General features: G+C 42.1%; 1 protein-coding gene across 4 annotated transcripts in view; it reads right to left on the reverse strand.

Annotated features, from left to right (window-relative positions):
- Positions 1-20,106, reverse strand: part of LOC145902431 (uncharacterized) — a 68,291-nt gene that overhangs the window by 3,484 nt on the left and 44,701 nt on the right. For 2 of the 4 annotated variants that reach the window (XM_082990388.1, XM_082990390.1), the window contains 9 exons: positions 16,522-16,554; positions 6,047-6,125; positions 5,389-5,424; positions 2,772-2,834; positions 1,845-2,078; positions 1,668-1,789; positions 1,435-1,536; positions 664-862; positions 316-456 (listed from right to left, as the gene is read on the reverse strand). In XM_082990388.1, the coding sequence (XP_082846514.1) occupies positions 316-456; positions 664-862; positions 1,435-1,536; positions 1,668-1,789; positions 1,845-2,078; positions 2,772-2,834; positions 5,389-5,424; positions 6,047-6,125; positions 16,522-16,554 (1,009 nt within the window). The remainder of the gene's footprint in view (positions 1-315; positions 457-663; positions 863-1,434; positions 1,537-1,667; positions 1,790-1,844; positions 2,079-2,771; positions 2,835-5,388; positions 5,425-6,046; positions 6,126-16,521; positions 16,555-20,106) is intronic. The other 2 variants (XM_082990389.1, XM_082990391.1) reach the window with 1 other exon arrangement.

Here is a 20,106-nt window from a genome sequence, read left to right on the forward strand (position 1 = left end):
AGTGAGAATTAGAAATAACGTTTTGTGATTGAGAAACTCGTCGAAGTGTTTTGAAATCAACCCGGGATTATTAACTTGTGTGTAGCGGCGTAAAATTAACAAATCATCGATAACATTTCCTATGACCAAGTGTGGACTTAAGAATGCAGGAGTAATGCAACCAAAATTATTGAAATTATTACATCCATGGACTCAGTGTTCCTATTTCAAAGTCGATATCCCCGCAAATACGCAATTAAATTAAAAATATGACATTTATACTGAATTCACCATTAAAGATAAAAAAAGACACATAAGGAGAACAAAACCACCAACCTGTTGTCTGTCACCTTCCACATAGGGAAGTTTGGTGGACACGTGGAACATAATCTCACGGTCTTCAAACACACTATGGATGGAAGTCTCTCCAGTGTGACCGTGATTTACGTCTAACCCTCCGCGAAATCCTTGGAATCCCTGGAAAGAGAAATTCTTTTTTAGAAGATTGAATGTAAGAAATAGTGGTTGGAGTTATTATTTATCTGATAAACATATTTGGCCCAGTAGCAACAATATCACGTGTTGTATTTGAAAGAATCTTATATTTTCATGTTTTAAATATTACAGAACGATCAACCTGCACAGTATGCAGGGGTATAGAAAGTTTGAATATATTTTTTTCACCTGTAGGTTTACGCTATCCCCGAGGAAATCAAGGAATTCGCGGAATCCCTGAGATTCCTCACAGTTTCCGAAAACCTCTTCTTCCTTCGATTGATTTTTCCTCTGATAAACCAACCCGAACTTATGGGAGGCGTTTATCGAATGTTCGTCGAACTGGAGGATATTTGGCCACACGGTGGGGCTAATTACCGGCAGGAACCTGAATAAGATCAAGGAAGAATTAAACGAAATCAGAAAACCTGAATGAATCACCACCATATCTTGCAAAGGTTGAGCAAGGTCAGACGGAAATTTTAGAAAGTCCTGCACTGGTATTTTTAGGCCTTGTCTCATAAGAGTGTAAGATCATCCGGGCGCGTCACTGCATCTCTGCATTGACAATAACACCCCTAAACACTTGTATGTAACGTGACGTCATTCCCACCAAACTATTAAATCCCAGTCGGGAAGGTGACGTGCTTGTGAATGATACGTTATTGTTTCTTCCCCCACGGGTGACCCCGCAGTCACTGACGTCACAACAAGGAAGGCATTCCATCTTCCATTGTTGAAGCAACGTGGTTATAAGTAGAAATTGGCCAGGGTTAACCGCGGGTTTGGGTTTGCTGTGGTTGTCGTGGCAGTTTAGAAAACAAGCGCAATTTATTTTAAAATTCAAGAAACTACAACAGTATATTGTCATATTGTCACGAAACAATTGAAGACAAACGGTTGTTTTTGGCAACAAAACAACTCTTTCTAGATTAAATTAGTTGAGAAACATTAACTTACTTGTCGATGTTTATGTCGTCACACATGGCTTTGGCCCACTGCACGGGCCCCCCACTTTCCGGGGTCACAGGGAAACATCTTGTCCACGACGCATGGCGACATCTGGTGGAGAAATGTTGGATTAGAAATTGGAACAAAAACAAGTTTCAAACGAAAAAATGAACACGATGAAGGTGTGGGTATCGTTACATACAAAGTAACCCGGATGTTTGAACCAAGAAGGTTTAACTCGCCTCAACAAAACCCGGTGCTTTCCCAGATTTCCCTTCTCGTTGCTGTGTTCGTACTTGACTGACATCACAATGGAACCGATTGTTTCGTTTGTTTCGTCGAACGCGTACAAATTCACGTGCTCCTGTAACAGCGCAAAGGTCAAGAAAAGGTCACAGTGTTTACTTGCAACAACCAACCTTGCCCAAAAAGTGTTCGCGGTATGCAGTAGTGACGTCATCCTTGTGAATAGTGCTGACATAGGAGCCGATGACGCTTCGAAGCGATTCGGGGTCGGCGTGAAGGTGGGGCGATTCGGGGTGGAAACCCTGGGCCCAGTAGCCCCCGTGGGGCGGGGGAATCACCTGAGCGTAGGGACTTCCCCTGCGTAGCACTTCGTTGATGGATGGGTACAGTGGGGAGGGGGTGTCCGACTGTATGGGGTAAATTGGGGGTTAATAGGGGGAACCACCAGCAACTATTCAAGCGAATGTGGTGGATTAGCCGAAATGTCAATTACTTGAGAATAAACATTAACCCATGAACCGTATCCAAACTTCTGGGGTTTAATTAAGTCACATGTTAAGCAACATTATCAGTTATGTCGTCGCTGGTTTATCAGAATTTATGTCACACTTGAGAAGTTTACGGGAGATTTTGTGAAAGATTAACAAACTAACAAGGCGGTATACGAGTAATTATTATACAAGCGTTAATTCTCTACAACAAACATTATTCGTACAATCACATGACACACGGCAGCCTGATTGACGATTTTAAGTGAAAGCAACACAAACACAACTACACAAGCACAACTCCACTCCACTAAGCTACTACAGAAAATTTCCATGCAACAAATTAAAAACTCCTGCAGTTTTAGATATTTCTAAAACTGCGACCGATTTTGTTGAGTCATAAAAAAAATTATTGATCATGGAAATGGTTGGTAATAAAATGTTAGACGTGAAAAAATACCAGGTGAGGAATCACGTGGTTGTGATGCAATATGTCACGTGACGATGTCAAATTATTGTCACCAATACGAATAAAGTACGTGTCATAAAGGTTAAGGGGGAATCCCCAAAGGTTCATGGGGACCGAGGGTGTTGGGGGGGAGGGGTACAGACCTGGTTGTCCGAAGCTGGATTTGGGAGACGCAGAGAACAACGTTGCTCGTCCATGCGTGTCGCCTTTAAAGAAAAAACCAAAAAACTTTCATGGGGCGAAATTTTTTCCCAATCCGGACCTGACGGAATGCGGTCGGAATTTTTTTTGTTCTACAACCTACACTTTGCTAATATTTTCGCCATAATAACTCCCAAGTTGAATACGCTTTGAACTTACACCAACTTATTGTTCTAATTGCGTGAAAGTATAAGGTATATATGGGACCAACATTTAAACTAATTTACATTTTATGGAAACCGGACTACAGCAAACCTTGTGCGTTTTGCATCTAGTATGCATTGACCTACTCTAGGTAAGAACTTCAAAACGCAACAGTTTAGCCTATGATATAACGCTTCTGACCTAGGGTGATGCAGTGTACTACGCAAGTGCTTTAATGCGAACACCTATTAGGTTACACCGAACGCGTTGTCAGCTCTGTCACAAGTTTCCGTGTTAAGAAAAATTCTTCATGTTACTCCGACATGAAATGACCAGTAATGATTTTGCGACATTGTGACTTACGTTGTCTTTTTCATGTTTAGTAATATTAAAAATCAACGCAGAATTGTTTCATTCCATCGCAAGACAAGACAAATCTACAGTTTTAACAGGGTCTTATTTTTCATCGGTTGTTTGAAGAAACCTACCGAGTATTTGATCGCTGACCTGAAACTCTTTGAATACTTCCGCATTCTCCGCATTTCACGTCAGCAAATTCCTAAATAATTTATCTCAGCCACCTGAAAGCGGACAACACGAAGCACTTAATCGAAGGCGACTTCGTCTCTCTGACCCTGATTAATATTCAAACACTTCTCATATCATTGCAGGAATAAGCTGCAGCTACAGATGGACTTAACTTAAAAACAATGACTATCCCAAAACTGAAAATCTCGCTGTTGTTAACTTTTCTGCAAGCTTTGGTGTATTCCCGCTACTTAGAAACTCCCCCAACAACTGGCAGTGTTAAACCTCCAACGATGCTCTTGCAAATCCATTCAGTGACAAACATTCACCAAAACCAAAACCCTTCACGGTTGGACGCCGTGAAATGTCGACCCCGTGCGAATAACGCGACCTCACCAACTGTCTGCGCTCCCCTCATCCGCTTTACTTGCTGCTTTTTAACACGGCGTGAAGTCACACTGGGCACTGTTACGTCACACATACGTGAAGTGTGAACGGACAATGGTGGAACTTCCGCGAACAACGGAAACTCGCTACCCAGCTTCCTGATTTTACCCTTGTCCGTTAAACCACGTGACATTCAAGCCGATGACGTCATTGTTATTGCGCCAAAACTTTTCACAATTGCAACTTTTGATTAATTGCAACATTAGGTGATGGAGGACGAATTATATTTAGACCTCGCGTATATTTTAAATAGATCCGGTGTTGCAACGGCGTGATGTAAAATAATCACATTATATCTTCATTGCTGCTTAAGCAGAAGAACTATGCGGCGTAAATTAACAAAAATCCTCATGAAATGAAATATTTGACCAGCCCTGTAGAATGCTTACAAAACGTAGGATGTGCTGTTGTTTGATGAAAACTAAACCACTTCAAATACTGCCTGAAAGACAAATTGTGAGTCACTTCTTTTAGCCATCCTAACCAAAAAACCAACAGTCAACTATGCGACCGAGGCAGGGCATGGGTTCCACGCAGCAGAGATAAAATTGATTTTTGCGATCAGCGACCTTGTTTATATCGCGTGTGCCAGGTGGAGGAGGGCAGAGAATTACAGGAAAACACGACGACATGGAACAAATAGCCGCACAATGGCGGATACGAATGGGAGAATACGGCGAAAAGGTTCAATCGCCAATAAACCGTTTTGATATATTGCCTTCGTACCGGTATTATCGATTAACACGAGGGTTGGACGATCTCTTTATTGCCGATACCACGGGGAAAGATATTCTCCCAACGATTTAGTGGGTTACAATCAGGTCTTACATAAACCACTATTTCGACTGTTTGAAAAAATCCAGTAATAATTGTTAGCATTCAAAGTGTCGCTGGTTTTCTTATGGGAGAAATGCATGATATACTCTGTATATTCCTTGCACTGTAGCGTTGATATTTAATTCACAGGGGAAACACATAGCGTAACGTGATACATTTTGCGACATGAGATATCAACAACATATGTTATGTAAATGTCTAAACTATGTCAGGCAAATGTACATAAAGAGGCTACACTTTAGTGCTGACATAATGCTGCAGGCAAACCATCTTCCTTTACAAATATCTCTAAATATATCTGAACTTTCCACATACTGAATATGTCTCCAGCTTGTCAACCTGCCCTGCTTATTTTGTAGCTGGATTTCTGTATAAGTGAGTTGAAATGCGGAGAATGCGGTCGAATGAAAGGAGTGCATTATCACACATGCTGGCAATCCCTATTGATTTTTGCCACTTTGTCACGCTATTGCAGCGAATGGAAATCGTTGCTTAACAAACTGCGTTGTAACAAAGCACGTATTTTATTTGGTCTAAAAAGCCCCCGCACAAAAATTCACTCCCTACTACCCTTAACCCCGTCATCCATCGCACATTTCTTACCTGCATTTTTTCGAGCATGGCGAACAGATCGTCAGCCTACAACAACACAACAAGTAGAAAAACAATCACAACAAACAACAATTGTGACGTCACGGCTGACGTCATACCGACGGTGCAGTGGGTGAAGTTGGAAATTTAGTGTGTGTCGGAGTGTGTGGGCATAGAGATATGAAATTAATGAAAAAACAAGGAGCGAAAACTCATTAATTCGGGTTTGGTCATGCAAGTAAATTAGGGAGGGACTTTCGCTGGATTTAAACCAATCAGCGTCGTCGATTACACGAATCGGCGTGATAATTAGACTACAGAAATAAAATGCTTCGGACACCGAGCAAATCGCACACACTATTGAGAGGTTTGCTAGGCACACACAAACAAATTACTACAGCTAGATACACCAAGCGCTACTGTTTATTGTATCAACTACAGTCAAAATTAAAACGAGTTTCGGAGTTGGGAAATTCCTTAATAATTCTCCGCAAAAATTTTACTATCACAGGTTTTTGTTGTGAATTATTTGTGGTCATTGCCAAAAGCGGATTTCAAATTTCGACACAAGCGCAAATTTCGGCTGTAGATGATTTACAACAAGGCAGTAGCAAGCAAGCGAGCTCCACAAAGCAGAGAAACAACACCACTACAAAATAAAACGACTCACCTTTTCATTAGTTAATTTTCCGCCACTAGAGGCATCGTCCGAGCAGGGGTCGCATAAAACCCCCCCGTCTGACTCTTTGCTGCAGATGCAAAAATGTATGTTTAAAAATATGCAAATGATGCGATTTGACGATAAATTTATTTTTAAACCCGTTGGAGAGATTTTTTGTGACGAGAAACATTAGCGCTCAAGCGTTTTTAAAACCGCGCGTGATTTCTGAAAAACGAGCCCTGAAAAGGAAAATAGAGGCTCCGGAGCGCCAACTGGCGGCAAAGAAAATATCCCTCTTATTTCTACCTTCTGGGGTGGTTGAGATAGGTGGCAAGCGCAGCCGCCTTTGCCACCCGTTCAGCCTTTGCCTTCTGTGCTGAGTGTTTCTGCAGAGATCCGATAAACCGCGCTGTTATTCGCAGCGTGTTTTTCTTCACTGGCATCCCGTACTGGTCAACCGTGAAATTTTCTTCGCCAACTTCTTCAACCGCCCCGGGTTGATCGAAAGATGCGGCGGCAGAAACAGCAGCGCGACGATGTCGGAGTCGGCCGACCTGACCACCTCCCTTGTCCGCGGGACCTAAACTGCGAATCCTGCGGACTCCATGGGGTTGATGGAACTGGAAAGCCTGACCTTCAACCTCGGATGCGCTCTGGGACACGAAGTTGACCAAACTCTCACTGCTCGATTGGGAGATCAACGCCCGTCGCTTGAGGACCTCAGGATCGGGCCAGAAGATGGTCGGAGCACAAGGGTACGGGAAGAACAAACCTCCCTCGTCGGCCGCACTGCGGGGAAGCACCGGAGTTGGGGGGGTCAAGTGGGGGCGAAACAGTGACGCATTCACTCAACAATCATTCTACAAACATTCATTCTCCAAGCACGTTCTAGAATAAATGCGCCCTGCCCGAAAATATATACACGTCATAATTGGGTGTGTGGCGCAACAAACGAGCCAAGAATCGTAACTTTTTTTTTGAGTGTTTGTAGTTCGCGTCTTGGAAAAAAAATCGACCTCTCCATCGTGGATCGATGCAGATTTACCCACAAAGGTCGTACATTCAATTTCACCGACTTACATGCGGATCCAATCATGCATTAAAATTATTCGGTCGATAACCAATCACTTTTATATTTACACAGCGCACTGTCCTTGTGACATCATACAGGAGCGCCAGGTTTGTTTATTCTGGATATTGTGCAGGACGATCGTAAATTGCACACGAATTGATTTTGCTGCGACAGCAACTCTTGAGATGAACAAACATATTTTTGCACTTCAACTCTTTGTGTGACGTAACAGAGCAATTCAACAACGCTATTGTGACGTGAAAATCTGTTGGCTGAATGTGATGTTAACAAAGGGGGTTGGTTTCAGCGACACAATTCAACTTTTTGCGGTTATGAGTTATTAAATGAACATTTTTGAGCATTTACAATGAACACCATTTACTCAGGTGGGAATGTGGGACCCCTAACCTGCCCAGTATCGTGTAACAGGATAACAAAGACTCTGGAATCGAGCCCTGTTGTTCAATTGTTTGACAGATTGTTGAAAATTCTCAATGAACTATTGAGTGCATTATGACGCGACAAAGCTAATTGATTGATATTCTTCATAACAAAGCCGAGGTTTTTAAGAGTTGCGTTATACAATTCTAAAATAGCCTTTATTGTAACAAACACATAATGCCGCTTCCACATTTAAACAACAACAACACACGAGAACATTTCCCGCCATGTCACAGACCTATAACCTTGTCAGCTACATTATGACCTTGATTTTTGGAGTAGGTTTTCCTGTCAATTTTGTTGGTGGATTGTTTTGCTCGACTGGGTGTCGCATACATTATTAAGAAGCCAACTTCCAGGTGAAGAAGTATTGATTTCTTCGCCCGGTTTCTTTCGACTTTCCGATAACAAGCGCGGGGTGTTTTTATCAACTAACCTCAGAGATAAGTGCGTCCTGAGGGATTAAGACGGAGTCGTCACGCGAAACAACTCGGTAGTAAACATTGGGTGGAGAATCACAACAACAACAACAACCTTGACATTCGCTAACTTCCTTTTTTTAAGCAAACTTTGAATATAGCTGCGACGACATTATTCAAATATCTGAACATTTTCGCAACTGACAAAACAATTACATTTGTTACGTAATAAAGCTTCGCGTTGTGACAAAATTTTACCTACTTAACATTAGTGTCTCAGGATGGACTTGATATTAAATATAATAAAACACTCGACTGACTGACGATTACTAACCTGGAAAAAATCCTCACAGAACTAAACGCGCTCAAATTTGTGACCTGTCGATTTAAGAAACTTCAGTTAAACATGACAGCCTGGTGGAAAATATTCTTATCACGCGACAGCAAACAAGAGTTACAACCTCGTATGTGGGACCAACCAACCTTACAGGTCTTATTCAAACATTGACCAACATCAGAAACTGCGCCCGTGTAGCTGAGTGAAAAGTGGGAGAAAAAGGGTGGGCAGCTTACAGATAAACAGTTGCATTGGGCGCCCGACGTGTTCAATTGTGGCTTACAGCAGATGCTTTCGCAGGTTCATCTGCGTACAAACGGACAGCTGCTCTAATTGCGGCGACTCATTGAATGTTATTGCGGGAATATTGTCAATATTACGATGGAACGAAGGTTTAAACCAATGACAACTTTCATTGCTTAGTAACCGCCTGATTGAATAACACGAACGTACTGAAATAACTAAGGCGCTGATCAGGTATTGCATTAACACAAAATCCAACATGTATGGAGTTTACTCATATATTCTGGTAATGTAAAATGTCCATTGCATGTTTGCAGAATATTCAGGCTGAAACTATGGCGTTAGAGGCCTCGGCTGAAGGCAAAAAGCCTTGATATAAACGCTATTATTATCTACTCTATGTCGCGGTATATTCATGGTAACTCTTCTATCTGTCTGCTTCGTACACACTTGCTATACCCGTGACAGACAGAACGCTAAACGCACGTGAATCTCAGACCTCTTAAAGTCAACACGAGACACTTGAAAGCAATACTGAGTATCAAATCCAAACACTCCTATGCGCGTTCAAGCGTCACCGCCGGTCTTTTACGTCACAATGCTCCCTGTGAGGTGACAACACGCTGAGGTGCGTTCTTTGACACCACCACGCGAAGAGCGGCGGATATGAAGGCGTGTATGATGTAACAATCGATACGGTTCACCCCCCAACACGCGGGGGAAATAAACCCTCCCCGTGTTCTTTGTTATTGATGTGATTTTAATAAGAAGCTCGCGGTGAAAATATATTTGCAAACACGATTTTTCGCCGCCAACATTCATCAAAGCTCGGATTAACTTGTATGACGTCACACATTTTTGTAGGCGTAAAAATACTGTGGATTGACCGCCTTAAATAGACGTGAACCAGACCTTTGAAATATTTCAATTTATTTACTTTGTAAGTCTATCACCGTAAATAAAGTTGGAATATTCAACAAAACGCGACGTGAGTTTAGGATCATCAACTTTCAACATTAAAACTAAAAGTAAAAACAATCCCACACGGACAATGGTTAGGTTGTTTCTTAATTGTCTCAAACAATTTATAAAATCCGACCATTAATTATAAACTAAATTAAAAACCGCAAACACACAGATAAGACGGCGACAGAATGCAACAATTACATGACATAATCCTTCATGTCGTTCAACCGTGTTAAGTACTTGTGTAATTATATGCTCCCCTACGATAACTAATAAACCAATCTATATTCCACACTTAGCTTAGACCATCGTAAAACACAAGCCTCAATTTTTTTACACAGACAAAACTGCTTTCGAATATTACCAGACAATAAGCCTGTGTTAAAGCCAGCTCACAAATCAACCACGCCACACGGAACCCAGTAGTGCCCACGTATTATTGTTGTGACGAAACAATCACCTCTTCACGTGAAACAATGAGACCACTTCGACAAAACATTTACCACTGTTAAAGTACTCGGGTGCACCACCTTGCGGACGAAGTTATAAAAGTTTTATAACACTTGCAAATGGCGGCGGTGTTTAATAAATAATATCGCACGCGGGGCAGTTTCAAAAGCTGAAAAACGTTTTACTGAAGAAAAATGCCCGTTCATAACTACATAGTTTCATGCAGATTATCCCCGATTGATTTGGCAGCTCGGGGTTTAGCGTGAAGTGGTGACAGATGTAGTTGCGCGGATACATCCTGGTCATACGAGGAACCCCGGCTCATCCTTCCTCTCACACTTCCCACCACACGACAATCGACAATTGTGACATCACAGAGCGCATACTGTGACGTAGCGTGATTAAAAGAAAGGTTGTCGTTCCACAACAACGCGGAACAATAGCTCTGGTGCATTGCATCGATTTTGTTAGCGTAGCGATTCATGTATTATGAATTATTTCAGAATAAACCGCGGCGCTCATGTCAGAGGGGGAAGAGGGGTTTAACGATTTCTGCAGAAGCCGAAGCCTCACATAATATAATATGGCAAAAATGATGCTGACGTCTTTTGCACTAAATGCGAATATAACATTGCTGTATGCGCATCACACACAACCTCACAAGCACACATGAAAACCATTCATCCATCACATTTAAGTTTCGCCCCACTGTGACGTCACACTTACCTGGCCGTAACCGCCGGAAGGTAGATGACGTCATCGTCATCTTCGTCGGATGAGCAGACCGTGGCGAGGTAAACGCGATCGCGATAAGACGCCATAACGAAAGATAGGGAACAGAACAGTTCTAGAATTGTGCTAGGGAGAAGCTGCACTGACGAAAAAAGTCTTTGTGACATCATAACAAAACAATTTTGGTCAAGAAACAAAAAACTTTGGTTTTATCTCCACTTGAAGCAGCAGCAACTCTGCAACAATCCAGTAACAACACAGCTTCGTTCTGAACGTCTTGTGATGAACACCCACCCCCTTTCGCACCTGACTGTTTTCGGTCTGTGCACTGAGGGTGGTTGCATGCGGGGAAATGACATCAGCCTTTGTAGCTGCTGCTGTGACAAACCTGCTTGCCATGAGGAAGTGCAATCGTTACGCGTAGACATTCAAGTTTGTCAATTGTTTTCAAAGTTTCAATATCTAACTGGCCACTAAGCTCACAATGAAAATCTGAGTGCAATAATTTCACCTTTTTTTAATCTTCTGTTGGTCAGTAAAAGTTGATTCTAAAACTTCATATTGGAAGGAATCAAATTCGACTTGCCTACGTCACGTTTCGAAACAGGTCAGTTTAATTTCGAGTAAACTGCTCTGTTTGTTGTTCTAATCAATTTAAAACCTGGAGCTGGCAAGGCGTTTGCGCACAACCGGTTTAAACAACAACAAACCTCAAAAAGCGCACGGACACCAAACCAACGTCATCGCGACCCATTATTCTGATTCGTTTCACGAACTTTAAGAACATCGATTGTGACGTAACTTCGGTTCAATTGTTCGATGAATCACGGCAAGGCCTTGCTTCATAAAGTCGCGATTGTTTTGCAAAAGCTGTTCTGCTGCAAGCGAAGTTATTGTTTGCCTGCTGCAGTGATGTTGTTTTTGGGATCAATTCAACCATACAACGTACACCATGGCGTCAAGAAAGGTGTCAACTTTGTAAACTTTTACACAGTTGCAAAGGTGTCAACTTTGCAACTGTGTAAAAGTTGAATCTCCAAATGAACTCAGTAAGAACGTTTCCTTATTTGAACCAAATCTGCAGTAATCACCCGACTAGCAGTCCAGTAAGCTCACATAACTTCTCACACTCAAATCAACTTCGCATCCGTTCGTAATGCGGCTAGATACAATCAAGCCGCCGCCCACATGAACATGTTGGTACCTTTTGGCTGAGCAAATCAATACCTACTTCAAACCACTCATCCTTAATCGCAATCCTGCCTTTACCATCATCAACTACACTCACACGCACGATTCTCAGCCCTCTCCAGCGCTGTTATTTCTCAGGGGGTGCCACCATCATCCATGCATGCATTCCTATGGACTTGGGCATTTCTATGGATTTTGCTGACATGAAATTCGAACCACAGAACAAGCTATCTGGTGAACTTTTGCTGTCACGCAGATATTATCGTTTGAACTTGCTTCACAAAAACACTTCATTTAACTGAAATGAAAAAATCCTTCAGAGGTTGATTTGCGAGGGGATCAATGCATAACTGCCTCGTCGTAATAAAGGCGATTAGTGGCGGAAAATCGTCATTTTGCATTAGGGCCTGTCACGTGCCTTTGTCTTTATTGGGGGGGAAGTGCATTGGATTAAAAGCAATGAATAATTTACGTCCAGTCACGCAACATTTTAACGAATGTTTGCGAAGGCAATTGAAACATTCCCTTTTTAATACATTTAAACGACGTTGGTACCACTCTGGGGAAAAGTCAACAATGCGATTCGACCAATAAGAACACAGAGAAACTCGTAATATTTCACTCCAGCACAGAACCCTAACATTGCTGGATTATAAATTCGCATTTCAACTACAGCTCGTGATGTGAATTTCACCCTACCTCAGGTCAAACTACTTTACAGCAAGAAGTCATGGGATTTCAACTGTAACAAGTTATTTTAGTTTTTGGTGATGCAGTTTGTAAATTGATGAAACGACTGGCAGTCAACATCCTGCCCTACGATGGGAAGTCGGCAGAGCGGTGACAAGTCCCGTATGTTTACGTTTACAAAGAGCAGAATCGTGTGATAAGGTAAACACGTGAGTTGCATGATGCCGTTTTGACTGCGATTAACGAGGGCGGGCGGAGGAACTCGAGTGGGAACTGATGCTTCCTATCATGAACGACTTTCATTGCATCCGTTCCCCAGTTCCTTACAATTAATTGTCAATCCAATTTCATCAGTCTCGCTTCCGAAGCAAGTGTTAAACGAAACCAGAACACCATCTTGAAATATATTTTTGACAAAAACAAACAATTTAAAATCAGCAAGGAATCTGTTTTTCTGGTACAATAAAACATTGACAGCAACACAAGGCATTTTTTTTATATAGTCCAATCTATTACGATAGTGGCCTATTGCAAATATCTTCGTGGCCTCCACCATGGCCCTCAGACTGGAAGCCATTGATCTAAAAAAGAAACCAGAACCAATTCTCCAAAATCCACAAACGTTGAACTGAACCTGCACTTCCTTGACACAACTTAATACAGACAAACTATTCCTGTTGCTCACGACATTAAACTAAAACTCACAAGCTTGTGAGAAACCCTCAGGTCGTTCAGCTCAGTTCTGTATCTGCCACCAAAATATTATTGCCCTCACAATCGCTTAAAGTACTGGCGATCTGGTCGTGAAAAAACAAATTCAAGGCCCATCTCCGGATGTGCACTGTGAGGAAAAACGTGGAGCAGATCTGGAACGCTCCCCAAGCAAGCTTAAGTACTTCCTTGATATGCAACCGACCAAGCTGGGAAAATCTGCGACGCTGTTGTCGACTGAGATGAACTCACAATTTAACGCTCGCAATTTTTCACAGTAAGTACTTGTGGATGACTTGATTCAACAAATCACTCAAGCGCCCACAACTGAGAACTGTACGGTTTGGGTCGACTTTCCATCTTGAGGGGTTTAAAAGCAGACAAAAAAAATATTTTCGTAAAAAGATTTTTGAAATTTAAAGACAACTTGAGCAAAAAGTTTAATTTTCTAAATCTCCAAATAGGCCAAAGTGACGTAATCACAATAAGGCAAGCAAATGCCGTGAAGCGTAACAAAAATATTGCCAGAAAATCAAAATCTAGTTAAACCCAAACTTTGCTAACTCTTTAAGGAGCGCTACGAGCTCAGTGAAAACGCCTTAATTGCTAAATTTAACAACAAAGACAAAAAACCGCACCTTGAATCCGAATCCCACGTTTTTGCCGTCGCTTCGAGCGCTGATTTACGTTTTTTTGACCCAAGGCGCCTCCTAGGGGGCGACGGGGTCCAGAAATTGTGGCCACTGGGTGACGCCAACAGGCCACTTATTGGTGACCACTTTCGGCTGGTATCCGGGCTTGTGTCTTGGGCCGAGCGGAGAACTTCAGTTGCCGCCCTTCGCCTCTGCAGGACTTTGGCGTGGGGCAACGAAGAAAACGAAGCTCTCAGCTCTGCTTTCAGGGAAAGTCTTCCGCTTGGCGCCGGGCTCTCTTTGGAACATTTGCTTTGATCTATGACGTCATCGGCGCTGTGACGTACCGAGAGTCGTCGGAAGGACTTCATGGTTGCTTTTGTAACAGGTTTGAACGCGCGAAGTTTAAGCTTAAGTTCCTACAGTAATTACTTTGATTTGGTCTGATTGCAAAAAATATTTCGAATCAAAATGATGCATTTGAGCGAAGAAATTTCTCCAAACATCTCCAGAGATTGAACTTTACTAAACCTCACACACGCCCGTGTTTAAAAGGAAACTAACCTGCTTGTTGTTGCAAATTTTTCTTAACTCGCAACGACCTACGATACGCAAACAGTCGTAACCGATTTTATTGCTTTAAACCGAAGCGCCTTAAAGGTAAGCGGTAAATTTAATACAACGGTTAACTACTCAGCAGCCATATGCCGCACACTTAAACGCAATAAGCCTAATCTAATTACGTACATGCTTTCTTTTTTCACTTTAAATACTTCATTTCGCACCATCAGTTCGTTTACAACTAGATGACAGAACTCATACAAGCTTAACCGTCACCACAGTTGTTAAAACACTGCCAGTGGTTTATCGTGGGCGGCTGCATTCAGTCACCGACCTTCCCTCGTTCCAACTATCTCTCACACTCCCATGGGACAGCGGCAACTGCTGTCGGTAGAGAAGTGTCCTTCTCGTCGTATTTCAAAGCGGTTGTGTACACATCCCAGCTAGAGCTGCCCATTCACCCACTCAATACTTTTCTATATCTCCATAAACACGCGAGTATTGCACGGTTTAACACCGCACCGATCGAAAGGCCAGAGTTTAACGAGGTATTATCGTGAAAAGTAACACGACCCGCCAGGTTATCGCCACAGAATATTCGCCTGACTGTTATTCGACGGGCAACCTCAAGTTTTCAAAGCGATACATCCTGCTGATACACTGATAAGGCATCGCCTCCCAACTTTTCCGTGAACGTGATAAAGGAAAACTTTTCACCCAAACCTGAACTGTGGAGACGAGGGAAGCAACACGCACTGAAGCTATTTTAAATTTAACATGAAAACAAACCAACTTTTGCACTTCCTCACAATCACATTATTGTCAAGACCACTTCGGGTTATGCATGAAATCCTGAACGTTGCTTACGTAGGTTTGTGCAAACCTCAAACCAGTTGGCGACTAGAAGCTTACAGTGCAAAGCTTGCATTGCCTGACGAAGTGCGAACGAATCATGCAAGCAAAGTCGTATTGAAGTGAACACGTAAGCTGGTTGCAAAACTCTCTCCGATATAAACTTTCGCTGCTTTGTGAAAGTGTCTTTCTAACTGATGCAGTTCATAATCGGTCATTTTAGTGGGAGTTTGCCCTGAAGCAACTCAACCAGTAATGTAAAAAAGTGGGAGGTGGTTGAAAGTCGCAGCAACATTTTCTTCCGGAAGATGTATTAATTGACAACCAGGCTGCTGCATACCCGGTACACATACAACTGAAACACTGTAAATATATATCGGCGGAGATGCTGAACTGAATAGAAGTTACGATACTTGGTCGAATAATGATTAAAATTTAGCTTCTGTCAATTGTTCTTCTGTTTATGAGTGACGCCAAAAACAACAAGTGACGTAGCTACAAACGTCAGAGTGCGATCTGAATGACCTGAGATAACCTTTCACGGACTGTTGCGTGTCCATTTAAGCGTGAATTATTAGAAATGATAACGACTCAAGAAGAATTCAAGTGTTGACTGTTTTTGGAGAAAAATCATAAATGCGGAAAATCCACAATTAAATAAAACTAATAAACTGAGTCCAACAGTAAAAAAGTTTTGTCATTTTCAAGATGATGTCATTAAACTGATAAACATTTTTAACCAAAACAATATCTGAGCTTCAGTTGACTTCAAGCAGATCTGACAACTTTTTGGGTATTTTCAGCAGCAAACAATTTCCGAAAAGACCCTGAACAACTGATAGCTTGCATCTTCACTGTCAGGTCGCCTACAAACTAACAGTGAAGTCACAATGCCATTTGTGGCGTGAGAAAGCATCCACTTGCGCGCGCAGCGGGAGAAGGGAAGCAACGAACATCATCCCCACTATGACGTCATAGTGTGAACTGTTGTTCAACGTACTTGAAAGCGGGAAAGCGTTTGACAGACTGCACGTGTTGCAAAAACACTTAAAACGCCACAATTTCGGTTGAAATACTTTGGGGTTAACATTGTGACGTACGGGTACGTCACAAATCTCTCCAACGGGTTGTTTTGTTGTACAGTTGGGGCATAAGTTAAATCAAAACACGAATAAACATAGACTTACCGAGCCGTTTTCAGTGTGAGGGGAGCGTCACATCTGTAAATTAAAACAGAACACATAAATACAGCGAAGTTTGAACTCATCATGAACAATTACTAGGGTTCGATCATTTGGTTGAATAAAATAACCGATATTTACAAAAAAAGCAGCACAGACACTAATTGTAATTTCCCATCCAATATCATCTGGAAATTAGTTCGCCCGCTGCGAACGTTTCGTATAAAATATGTTACGTGGATTAGCCTGAATACGACGCGTGAACCTTGGTTGAAGCAAGTGACAGCCATTCAGTAACTTGGTCACATGACATGGAGCGACACGATGATTGGTCGAGCTTACCTGTTTTCGGCTCGCGACTTTTTGTTCCTTAACACTGGAGGTCGCACAGTGTCGAGCCACTTTCTCTCGGGCATTATTTTGGGTCGCGCGAACACGTTCTAGAATTAAGTGCTCACGGATGCAGGCTTACAGAACGCGTTAACCACTTGCAATAATAAACAGTCTATACTCTGGGGAAATAAACAAGGACGTAATTGACTTGGCATGAGTTGGTCGGAAAAGGGTTTGAAGCTGTGATTTGTGGAAACAAGCGTCCGCGCGCATTGTTTGCTCACAATCGTCCGCCACTCGAACGGCTTAGTGATGTCACAATTGTGATTCATTTCGTACGCACGATGCTGCGAAGAAATTCTACCCAAGACATATTTTTTACAGTTTGCTTGCTGCCTCGTCTGGATTGCAGGATTCTATATTAGTATTCAGCTCCTTTATATCATCACAGTATTTCTAAGTTTGGTTACAATTCTACCCCAACTCACTAAGTCAAATCCCACAATTCCTCTGTAAAGCTTTCTTGCCAATACACAAACAACATGAGTCCCCGTAGCACCTGCGTAACCTGGCCCAAACCCACTTAAACCCGGAAAATCAACATCTTATTCTGGGAGGATCAGCTTGTGTTCAACATCAATATTGACACGACCTGGTTGTTGCGTCATAAAGCGTTGTGCCAAATCGCTTTCCGACCAAACAAAGATGTAAACGCTTCCGGTTGCTGATCACTGCTCGACACACAAACCTTCTACAACCTTTGTTGTGTCACAACAGTGACACACTGTAACCTATAAGCAACCATAACATGCACTAACAACATGATAACCTACAGAAGTTACCAAACATCCAACGCATATGCTGTATACGCTATATAAGCCAATGCTTCCTTAACACGACTGTTTGCGCCATAATCACTCGAATGAACTGGGAATCACCTAAAGTCACGGGTGTACAGACAGTTGTTGCAATCGAAATGCATTGTGTCCAAACACTACGCTTGCTGTGACGCAATAGAGAACTTTGTGGCGCACCACAATGGCGAACTATAGCAAAAAAGTATAGCCGTAATGAGTTCTTTGTAACTAAACATCAGCGTCCTGTTTCAGCACGATGAAGTAATTAAGAATACCGACATAAACCAGTGATAATATAGGCGCAGGTATATTGACATCGGGTCCTACTTTTTATTGAAAAAAGAGCGTTTTTGTCCAGGATGCGATACAGACGTTTCCAGCAAAACAGAGACGTTGTAAATATTCCACAGACAATTGTGACGTAGGTGGGATTAAATTCACGTTAACACCTGGTTTTGCAAGTCAGTGTGCGATGACCCCCGTGTCACTTTTTTATTTTATTTAAATTAATTAAACTGAGGATCTAATATCGGAGCATTTAATTTCCATCTTGTCAAAATGGTTGCAAGATTGTTTGGCGTCATTGCACGTCAGGGCAGTATTGCGAACATGTAAAGGTTTTTTGAACACAACCCGCCCTATACCATATATACTGCCGACCACAGTTTAAAACTTCTACCTCTGGCTGGGTGTAATTGACCAGGTTTAAAATAGCCGCTACCGGAGTTACAGCGAGGACATGAGGGTGGAAGCTTAATTACGAGTGGTGACCCACAGGGAGTACCAAGGCACAGGATGCAAGCATTATCGATCAGTCTTACATAGCAGCTATCTGAGAGAGTAACTAACCACGCCAACGAAACGTGCAGGATTTAATTGACTTTTTAGATTAAAGTCTGTCGTTTTGCGTTCCGGCAGTTACACCAGTCCTGCTACACATTTCTCTTGCCGCCGTCAGGATAGTATGCAGATTATGACGTTGCGTTTGGTTCGTTATACTTGCTCTGCTGCCAGATTTATTTATAGCCAAAGTTGCGACTAATTTATAATTTTTGCAAATGATCATTGATTTAAATGCTTTTTTTATGTTTGTTGAATGCCTTTTAACTCTAATCGGCCAACGAACACCTCACATAATTTCCAGACCCAAATGCCAGTAAACGTTACAAAAAAACTTCATTAAAACTACAACAGGTCTGTTACCTCACTATGTTGCACAACCAAAACACGTACGTAATTAACATCTAACCAAACTGTCTGAACAATATGTAAATTTTAATCTGCCGCATCTTAAAACAAGACCACCATACTGTGATACCAGGCGTGTTTCCTGCAAACGTAACGCTTTATCAGTAGCGGCGGTGGCACACCGGCCGACTACAACTCTTTCCTATCCTTAACCCCAGTAGACTGCTGTTGAGGGCAGGAAAACATATGGCTCAATGCCAACACTTGACACCAGTCCAAGACTTTCTCCCGATATTCCCGAGTCAAATTTGTCATGAAAATCTTTGTGCTCACTTAATTGCATTAAACCGGGATGATAATATGTTGACAACCTGACGGATAGCAGCTAACAGTGGGAAACTACAGAAAAACACCTTCTACTTTCGCTTTGTCGAGATTCAAAACAACGCTACGTTGAGCAACAATTCCTCCAGTCAAACATTAAAAGTTTTTAAGAAGCTCCTATGTACACGAAACAAACGCTGGTTAACCATTACCTGACAGACAGCCCATACCTGTTCAAACACAATTTACTTGAATAACAATACCTTATAGTGACGTAAAAGCAAAATTATGTTAAAAAACAGACGCCCATTGTCTACGCGTAATAAGCACTACTGCTGCGTTGCCAGACATGAGGCGAGATAAACGACAACAACGTGCTCATCATTTTCAACCAGGGTCTATTAAAGGCGGCTGCAGTGAAATCAGAAAAAAACCGTGACAAATCGTCACGCTCCGGTGCGCTTGCCGCCACTACGTCACGTGATGTAGTGCCTTTCTCTCATGAGTTTTGAGACAGATGTGATCGGATTTCTGTGCTACGGGTTTGCCCCGGGTTGAAAGTTTTCTTTGTCGTAATTACGCTGCGCAGTGCGCTGGGCGTATGAGAAAAGCATTACTCAAATTTAGTGTGTATTAATAACATGATATATACTAACAACTAAAAATGTACTGATCTTCTGGCATAAACGTACTGTATTCTTAGGTATCAGTACCTGATGAAGTCTCGCCGCATGGCAGTGGCAGACGAAACGTCGTAAGAATACAGTATGTTTATGCCAGAAGATCAGTACATTTTTAATTGCAATATGCCTGGCAGCAACAGGAATTTCATATTTATTATGACAACTTTTGGCACTTACAAAGTAATTAAACGGATAGTTTTGAAAAT

Source organism: Ascidia mentula, chromosome 5 (genome assembly GCF_947561715.1).
Source record: "Ascidia mentula chromosome 5, kaAscMent1.1, whole genome shotgun sequence".
In the NCBI taxonomy this organism is placed as follows: domain Eukaryota; kingdom Metazoa; phylum Chordata; class Ascidiacea; order Phlebobranchia; family Ascidiidae; genus Ascidia; species Ascidia mentula.